Source organism: Cicer arietinum, chromosome 6 (genome assembly GCF_000331145.2).
Source record: "Cicer arietinum cultivar CDC Frontier isolate Library 1 chromosome 6, Cicar.CDCFrontier_v2.0, whole genome shotgun sequence".
Lineage (NCBI taxonomy): Eukaryota > Viridiplantae > Streptophyta > Magnoliopsida > Fabales > Fabaceae > Cicer > Cicer arietinum.
In genome coordinates, this window is record NC_021165.2 from 56,187,246 (window position 1) to 56,197,906 (window position 10,661).

General features: G+C 26.1%; 1 protein-coding gene across 1 annotated transcript; it reads right to left on the reverse strand.

Annotated features, from left to right (window-relative positions):
• Positions 1 to 1,664: 1,664 nt before the first annotated feature.
• LOC101509589 (NAC domain-containing protein 7) lies at positions 1,665 to 6,875 on the reverse strand. Its single transcript, XM_073369895.1, has 4 exons — positions 6,112 to 6,875; positions 4,334 to 4,505; positions 3,742 to 4,024; positions 1,665 to 2,858 (listed from the first exon to the last, which is right to left on the reverse strand). Exons 2-4 carry the CDS (start codon positions 4,480 to 4,482, stop codon positions 2,202 to 2,204), a joined length of 1,089 nt encoding a protein of 362 aa, XP_073225996.1. The 5' UTR covers positions 4,483 to 4,505; positions 6,112 to 6,875; the 3' UTR covers positions 1,665 to 2,201.
• Positions 6,876 to 10,661: the final 3,786 nt, after the last annotated feature.

Below are 10,661 nucleotides of genomic sequence, written 5' to 3' on the forward strand. Positions count from 1 at the left end.
CTTTCCACCATTTATTTTCCCAACATTTATGCAACTTGGCATGGAATAGTTATTGGTTCCTTAAGAAAAATTAGAACATGTGCATTTCTAGTCATTTCCCAGTGAACCATTGTAAACATTTTTTAGGGAGCTTTTCTAAATTGCACTTTTGTCCCTTAAAAGGTCATGCGTTTCGCAATTACTTTTATTAATAACGTTAGCAACACACTTTTTAATACAATTTTTTTAATATATTATTTCTTATTAGTTAAAATTTACATGAATCCTATTAAATTCATGAGACTCATATAATTTAATGGAATCTATTTAAATTTTAACCAATAAAAAAAATTTTAATAAAAAATATATATTAAAAAGTATATTGTTATTACTCCTCTTGACACAACATTGAGTATCAACCCATGTCATAGACTATTTTTATAAAAGAAACACATACTTATGTCATGTGTATATTACCTTATTGACAACCCAACTCATCCCTATACATGCTTAAGATTTTGCTATATGTACACATATACATTACTTTACTTACATTTTTTATAAATAAAAAAATAATATTAGAAATTATTAAGCTTTGAAGTTACGTATGTGAAACCCAGCTATCATTGCCATATCATAATATTTTTCATTATTTGGTGCCACTTGGAATAATTAAAGAGCTAACTTCTTGTACTCCCATTCAAGCCTAGACATGTAGGTGATATTTTACTTGCCTTCTAAATCTCATAGATTTCAACACGTATATTGCGAGACTTGGCAGTAAAGATTATATATGCATGTGGTACCACCATTTGTTGTCTTTTTGTTTTTCATGATCAAATATGGGTAAATTCTAATATGTATCCTGTCTATCGTTAATCTATTTCAAAAAAATATTTAAAATTTTGACAATCACATATATCGTCTTTTAAAATTAAATGTTAATTATCATTTTTATTTTTATTATTGAAATAGTGATTTAAGTGATATGAATTTGATAAAAATATTAATAAGTAAATATATATTTCGTATTGAATATTATTCATAAAAATAAAAAGAGTTACGAACTATTACTTCTGAAGGGTGTTGTCGATTTATTCGTTAAAGTATTGATCCGCGATAGACGATTTATAAAAGTAATCCAATGTAAAATTATCCCAAAATATGATATTATTTTTCGCACAAGTCACACAACCTCAAAGGTAAAAATTGATAAATTAGTGACTATAAGTTTTTGGTATGTAAATAATACAAACGTTTACATTCTTCCAAAATTTGTGATTAATTAAATATTGATAAACATATAAGTTTGAAAATCTTAATTTTGTCTTAATTAGCAAATAAGTTTGACATCCTGTATGGACCATCACGAATCATTATATATACTTCAAATTTGTTTCCAAGGAAAGAAGTGACTATAACAAAGCCGTTTATGATGTAAATGTTAAAAGGGTTTTAAAATCTAATTTAAAGAATGAAGATGTCCAAACACATATATAATTGCAAACCGTACCCTCGAAAACCTTAATAATGTTGAACTCAATCCAACTTCAATAGTTAAACCAGTAATGAGATATCTATAATGATTAATTACCTTTTTTTTTTATAATTCTATGCAAATTTTTTTTTTTATTATATATAATAAAGAAGACACAAACCATATACAAACTTATTAAGTAAGCATTACAAAATGCTAAATAGACATTCAAAATTAACAAAGAAAATATTAAAAACAAACAAACAAACAAATCTTTGTCTTAATTCTAGTACATATATATCGACCAACTCGGTCAATTAATTAATCCAATAAAAACAGCGGATGTAGCTGTTATATTTTGGCTTACATAGCATAGTAGTAGAGCCATATATCACTCATAGTAAATTACAATAATAACCCTGCAAAGGTTTCAATCTTTATGAAAATGTGATTTTTTTTTTGATACAGAGACAAATTGGTAGATACCACATGAAAGTCACACACAGACACACACACAACTGTGAATTTTTTAGTTCTATGTGACCATTCCATGAAATTTCAATATAATTCTAGAATCATCTAGAGGCATGGAGCTATAGAATCACTCCACATAAATGTTATAGTTATAGCCATTTATAAGTTTATTATGTACAACAATTTAAACAGTATTTAATTGCATGCAATGTTTTAATTTTATAAATTATAGCTAAGTACCCTATAATTAGTATGTACCCATAATAACCAACTATTTCCACAAATCAATTGGGCAGCTTGAGTTTGATGTTGATGCATTAATTTCATGCACCATTTCTTGTTTCTCCAAATTTCTGAATTGAACATTGCTATTGTCATCCGTGCCATGAAACATGTTATTATTGTTGTCTTTTGAACCATCTTGACTAAGTTGTGAAGCAACAAATTTGTCAAGAACCCTCCAATCAGTAACTTGATCATCCACATTTTGTTCATGGCAATTATTCCCATACACAATACCATGATGAAGATTTTGTTGACCATTTTGTAGGACTTGTTGTTCTTCTATCAATATTGATGAAGGAAGATTAAGAGCATTGAATGTTGGAATCATAGGATTATTAGAGGTTAAATTGGTTGAAGAATTAGGTTGAAGAAGTTTTGGACTCTCTAGAAGTGGTAGTTGAAGAAATTGGTCACGTGGCAATTGGAATTGTAAATGTTCAAGCTCTTTTTTGCAAGGGTATAATGGTAATTGTTGGTAAACCAAATTTGATTGATAAGAGGTTTGATTTGGTGAGTCAACCATGTCTTGCATATTGAAAGAGAGTTGGTCATCATACCAAGAAGGGGAGTCATGTTCACTCATCACTTTGCGCATTGTTGTTACTCTTTTCTTGAATACTCTACACACTACCCATCCTTCTTCCTGATCAAATAAAGTTTAGCAGATATTTAATGTAATAACAAAAATATTTGCCAAAGGTTTACACAAATTTATCAATATGAAAGGTTAGTATAATATTAAGTCAACACAATGCTCCTTAGTCTTTCTTTTCTTTCTTTTATTCGGTTCCTTTCTATTTCAAGATTCACTATTAAATAAAAAACAAAATTAAATATACAACTATAGATTTTCGTAAGAGTTTTACATTTTTTGTCTCTAATTTTTTTTCATTAATTTAATTCTTATAATATTTATTATATATAGATATATATATTGACATATATTTTTTGTATTGTCAATATATTTATCGTATAGGAATTTTTTATTTTTTATTTGTATAAGCAATATATATTAAAAATGAGTATAAGGAGTATTTGAACCGTTACAATAAATATTTACTCTTGATTTTCAAATTGTTTGTAAATAAACTCAAGGTGACTATGATTTTCTAATTACAAAATAAACTCAATGTGACTCTTAGGTTTTATATAATATTGAAAATTGAAGATGCAATAAAAGGATTTTGTATATTTTCTTAGACATGTTCCATTACAAGAACAAAAGTAGCTTGCATATCCAGTAGAACTTTAGAGAACTATAACAATTAGGGTTTTGGAAAATTTCAATTATGTTTGTACAATCACCATTGTCAAGAAGACATTATCAATTGTATTTGACAATGAACATTACCAATAGCAAAAACTACAAATGCAATTGAAATTTAAAATAACTACATAAGTTGTGATAGAAACGCCAAATTAGAAAACTAATTTTATTTTATTTTTGTTTCTTATATATGGTAGAGAATAAAGGGAAGGTCTAAGTATATATTTTGTTTTAAAAGATTAATGATTTCATCACTTGCCTGTGGTGTGCCATTTTCATCTGTTTCAAGTCGATACTCATGCATGATCCAATCTGATTTTTGTCCATTTGGAGCTCTACCTTTATAAAACACTAAGGTTTTCCTCATCCCTATCAAATCATGCTTACTATAAATTGCTTTGTCTCTTCCTGTTGCTTTCCAAAATCCAGCAGTTGTTGCTCTATTTGTTCTTGTTCCAGTTGGATACTTCTTATCTTTATGGCTAAAAAAATACCATTCATTTTGTTCTTCTGTTCCAATTCTGCAAATCTCTTTAAATTCAAACAAAGAAAAATATATCACACAAGTCAACAAAAAATATTTATATATATAACATACCTTTTGAATTAAGGGTGTGTTAATGTGAACCTCTAAAATATAGTCAAAAGGTAGACCTTTACTCTTTCTGATAAAAAACAAATTTTATAATAATAATAATAATAATAATAATAATAATAATAATAAAATAAAATAATATATATATATATATATATAATAATTAATTATAATTTATTAAAAACAGTGAAGTCTATATTTGAATCAGTACTATATAAAGACGGCCATATGCTAGATATATATATATATATATATATATGGTTCAATTTTGTAAAGGTCAACATCTTTTATGACATCAAGGTCAATCCTTCTTGAAGCAATTTTCTTCCTAAGGTAGTAATCAACAAGTTCTTCATCTGTGGGATGGAACCTAAAACCCGGGGGAACATGAGAAAAATTATTCATATTCTCCTATTTTATTTTGAGTCCTGCAAACATATATCAAATTAAATTAGAAAATTCCACCGTGTAATTTGGTGCATGACCAAATTTAAATAATTTGATAATGGTGCATGGATCCAATTTTTTGTAATATTTGTTTATGTATTTTTATTTTATTTTGTATTATGATAATGGTGCATTACGATTGAAATATCTTTTGTATTATCTTTAATATATATATGTAGAAAAAAGGCATTGTTAAAGAATTTGATTTGCAAAATAATAGACTATATTTCCAAACTTTAGTGTTAGGGAATAAAATATGTATTTTACTATGAGAGGAAAGGAGTAAAACCTCAGCCAAATAACTCTTCCGCTTGATAAGGCTATTTTGGTCTTTTCAATTTTCAAGTTTTAATTTTTAATTTTTAATAATTAAAAAAAATATGGTTATGGTCATTAGTATTAGTTTTTTCACTCATGTAACATTAGCTTTGAATGTTTATGGGATGGGTTTTGACTAAAGGAAATTATCATAACTCCTACAAATTGACATCAAAATATAAATAATCATAATAGATTAGATTAGAGTATTCATTGTACTCATTGTTCTATATATTTATGGTAAATGCTAACCTATGCCACAAGGACATATTTTAAGGTATCATATGTAGAAATTTTATTTTAAAATTTATGCATTCAACTCATTTAAAATTTAAAAAGTGTTTGTTTTCAATAAAAAACTCTATTTTTATAATAGTTATGGCACATGTTAACAAGACCATTTAAACTATTATTCTTGACTCGATTTTTTTGCTTTTGAGATTAATGAGCATAAATTTAAAACCTAAATTTCATATAAAATAAATAAATAGAAACATAATAACTAATTAGTGTATATACTCACCTTCCATGTCATCAAAATGTGATAATATAGTTTAATTTAATTTTAACAAATATTGGAAATGATGAAAAAATAGAATTAATAAAATTTTGCTTCGAATAATATTGTGTCATGATATATATGACATATATATACATGTATAAAAAGCATGATCGTGATGATTATGCATGTGAAAATGTTTACACAGTCAACACACATGTTATAGACATGCACAATACTTACTAGTACTAGATGAACATACAAGTGATTTCCACTCATTGTGATTCCCACTAATTTATCACCCATACTTCTAAAGGATAAAGTTCATGCTTGAATCTTATTGCGTTTTACATATTCTTAAGCAAAATAAAACATAGGGGTTTTAATAAAGGGTGAGAATAGCAAAATAAATGCGAAATCTCTTTTTATCTCTTTTAGGATTTCTAGCAATCAAGATCTACAGTGTATAAAGTTAATTTTCAATCTCTCTTGAAAAGATTGCACACATAAATTCTTTAGAAGAAAGACAGAATTAGAAAAAATAAAATTAGTTACCAAAACTAAAGATATAAATAATATATTTGAATACAACACTAATTATTTTGTTCATTTACAAAATAATGTCGTGATAAATTAGAGAAAGATATATTTTAAATTTTATCACTTATTAAAAAGCACCAATTGATGATTTTTTTTTTAAAAACAAAAAACAAAAAGCAATAAAATAAACAAATAGAAAACAACAACTGTTAAGATTTAAGAGAGCTCACAGATCAAGTAGCAAGTTGGTGTAGTCACAGATCTTCCTCCAAATATTAGTTGATGAATATATCTATATATATTTATATCTCAAATTCACTCCAAAAAATAGAGAAGAAGCTCCTAAATCAGACAAAGATATTCAAAGACAAAACAGGTACTATAAAAAAGTTCAAATAGTACCAACCAACCAACCAACATAGATATAACTATAACTCCTCGGAAATTGAACCCTTTAAACTTTTTTGTCTTCTACTTGTCGGATCAGATCCCAAGGAAAACAACAAAAACAAATTGAAAAGAAAAGTGCAAGAAAGAAGAAAAAAACAGAAGAAGAAGAGAATGCAAAGACAAATAGGGTTAAATAATAAGAAAAACAAAACCCTAATGATACTTGTCTTTGTTTTCTCGCAAAAACAATAGAATCATCACATCATCTAGCTCACTGTCTTTCACTTTCGGTTGAGCTGAATTGGTGGAAAAGCTTTATTAGAGCCAAAAAAGGTGGTGGAAAAATGGAAGAGGTAATGGCAAGAAACTGGTTAATTATTTCTACCAGCAATTGATAGAGACTCAAATGAACAAAAACAAGTGAAGAAGAAAATCTAAGGGTTTTCTATTTTTTTTTTTTTATCTCTAGAAGAGTCTAGCTCTTTCTATTTATTTTGCAAACTTCTTATACAAGATAAGATCTATAGAGATATAAAGAGAAGAAAGAGAGAAGAAGAACTATGAGCATATAGACCAATCACTAATCTTAAAGGGATACATAACATAAGTGACATAACATAGTAAATAATTTTTTAAGGGTTGTATTGGTGGTGGTGACGTAATAGCACAGCCAACCCTTTAGAACCCTTCCTTTTGCAAAAAAAAAAAAAAAAATCTACAATATATGTTTGGACTTTCTAATACTCCCTCTAGGAACAACTCAGTTATTTAATCATTTTATATATATTAAAAAAAATATATATAAAATAAATGAAAGGAAATATTATTTTTATTAAAAAAAATTATTAAGTATTGATGCATTATCAAAATCATTAATTCATAATAGAAGATATTACATTAAAAGTGATTCAAATAGTATTAATTAAATTAAAAAAAAAAAAAGTACATTAAAAATTGAAAGAATCATCTATTTTGACATAACTTTTTTTTACAAATATATCACTCTTTAAAGAACGGACTAAATAATTAAGATTTTGATCTAAAGATAGATCATGATATTTATAATAAATTTTAATAAAATATTATATCAACTCTTATTTTTTATTGTTATATAATTTATTTTTGGTTTATATCAAATACACACATATGTTTGATTTTAGAGCTACATAATTGAATTTAACACATTTTTTATTTTTTTTAATAAAATTAATTTATTTTTAAATTTGATTTCAGGTTGAAATTAAAAATTAAAGATTTTACATGTAGAATTAATTTATAATCTTAATTTTATTGTAGAATTTACTTTTAATATATATATATATATATATATATATTTAAATATAATTTACTTTACAGTTAATTTGTATTTATTATAATCAATTTTATACAATTAATTCATTTAAAATTAGAAAAGATCAAACAAACACACAATCATCACTCTCTCACATACAGAAGAGGCATGGTGGCCCCTTTAGGCCCCCCCTACTCTATTCTTAGTCCCTACCATTTTCCACCATCTGAAAAATCTGAACTGTAATTATAATTAAAGTTGTGATGATGATCTTGGAAGTGACATTGGATCTCATGGATGTTCTTTGGTTCTCATATGCCAAATATTGAAAAGCTTGCTCATGGCTTCTCTTCTTTATCCTTTTCTTATTAGTTTTGTATTGCTAGTGATGGTAGTTCAGCTTATAATTAGGATAATGATACCATTTTTGCAGGCCTTGTATTCATCTCAAAGAATAATTACACTAACCATTTACCATTATATAGTTAATAAAGACATTGTTGGATATTTTATATTTTAAAAAGAGATTATTAACTATGATCATGTAAAATGATTTGCTTAAAAGTCAAAAGGGAGAGAGTTTTGGAAATAAAGCTTACAACAATTTGGTTTGCATGAATATAAAGCATTTGGAAGAAAAGAAATAACGCTGTGTTTCAATGTTCTAACTTTGGCAACAAAAGTTAATTTTAGAAAAAAACAAAATTCTTTGTCATGATCTAATTTGATTGTTTTTTTATAAACATAAATTTTTAAAAATGAAATATAAGGTGGTGGAATTTTAACTGAGTTTAAAAATTCAGTATCACATTGGTTTGCTAACCTACTTGTTTGTATTGGATTTAGTAGGTTTTTTTAAACCATACTTTTGGTATCTACATTATATTTATAGTTTTAAATTACGGTTCGTAAATGTAATTATTATTGCAATATTGTATATTTTACAATTACCGCAATTATATTGTCAATTATAATTTAAGTCGCATCGATTGATTTATCTACATTTTTCGATTGATTTATCTATATTTTTCGCTAATATAATAGTTTACAACATAATTACAACTGCAATTTAAAATTTCGGATGTTTAGGTATGCAACATTTTAATGGAGGCAATATTTGGTTAGTTGTAGCCAGGCTTGTACTAGTTCTTATGGCTTGTAATTCACCCGAGTCCTTGTTCACAAAACCTTATTTGAATTTGAGATTGTAGCACGTGGTCTTCAATTGCAGCAAGTGTTGGGTTATGGGCCTGTAGGATTTTCTTTTGGTTGTAGAGTTTTAAAGCTTTTAGTAGTATTAGTGCATTCTGTTTCAGAGTGTTCTGTTTTGTCACTTTTGATCCGTTTGGGTCCTTGTGGGGTACTTCGTGTGCTCCATGTTCGGTAGTATTAAGAAATTTCACTTTTGAAAAGAAAAAAATCATGTCCATGAGATTTTGAGTATCAATGTAAGAGTGATGAGTTTGATGCCTCTACTCAAATTATAGATAGTCTTTAACATAAAAATTAAAGATTATATAATAATTGATTTATACAAAACCAAAATTGAATTATAATAAAATTAGTTATAGATGTATCTATTTACACGAACATGTAATAGTAATATTCAATAGTAAGAAGAACATTTATCCATATATTAATCTTAATGTTAAATATATATCCTTGTTTTTATTTTTTACTGCAAAATCATTAATAATTTGTTACAATCATGATTATTTAAAAAAATTATTTTCAATGGAAATCAACGCAAGACTATTTAATTTGTTTTATGACATTGTAGGTCGTAAATAATATTTAAACAATTTAACAGATGACAAGAAAACTCAATATTAGGAGAACAATTGAACATTTTAAGAAAACTCAATATCATAAAATTTTATTTGATGCAATTGTTGAAACAAAATTTCACTCTCAAGATCATAAGAAAGGTCACGTTTTAAATAAGTTTAAAGATTTTTGTAATATAATTTCAAATTTTCATAGAAAATGACATAAGTCTTTCTATACAAAATAAAAATCCAAAAATCTTCATGTATGTTCTATATTGCTCGATTCTTCTATTAAGTGAGTCAATTTTGTATCTACTAAATATAAAAAATAATGAATCCTAAAAGATTGTTTAACAAACTCAAGATTCGATTGTTTAACAAATTTGTCTCTTAGCTACAAACGATGGTGACTTGGTACTTTTGTTTTTCTTTAGCTAGAGTTTCTTTTTTAGATTGTCTAATATTTGGGTTGAGAGTTTATGGTGCATAAAAAAACTAAATATTTAATTTAAGTTTGAATATGAAAGAATATTGTTTTATAAGATAATAAAATACTCTCTTGAATCCTTTTTATAAGGAACAATTGGGTAAATAAAAATTAATGTACAATATAAAAAGAATTAGATGGGATAATGTTTTTTATTTAAATTTATTTTAATATAAAAATATATTTTTCTTATAAAATACCTTAGTTTAACAATTGAGTTTATTAAAAAAAATTATTACCTTCAAAATTTAAAGTTCTTTTCAGCAGTACCTCTCGAACAACTTCCAATCCCTAATTTAAACTTTTTAGTACTAATTATACTTGATTGTAATTGTATTTTGTCTCAAAACACCATAGGCTTCACTGGAATTGTGCACTCGAAATTGGAATTGAATATCACACTTAAAAATAATATACACACATGCAAAAAACAAAAAAACATGTACACCTAACTCCACGGCTGTTTCTTTTAGCAACATGTTTATGATAACATGTACGACTATTGGGTTGTTTACAAAGATTGTAACTTTTGCATTGGGTTGAGTACACTGGTACTCTATCTTAATGAATGCTTGATTATCAAAATATATATATATATATATATATATATATATATATATATGACATGCATAATATGAGTACCTACAATAATTGGCTTGCAGTAATAAAAGTGGAAGAGTTCATTAATGTTTTAATGTGATAATTTGTTAACTTGTCGAAACTTACAAAGTGACGAGGGAGGAAATATTTTGTTTTAACGGTAGAAATTATTGATAGAAACTTATAGAGGATTGAACATGTAAGCACCTAGTCTTGTCTTGCTATTTCTTTGCAAAAATTTGG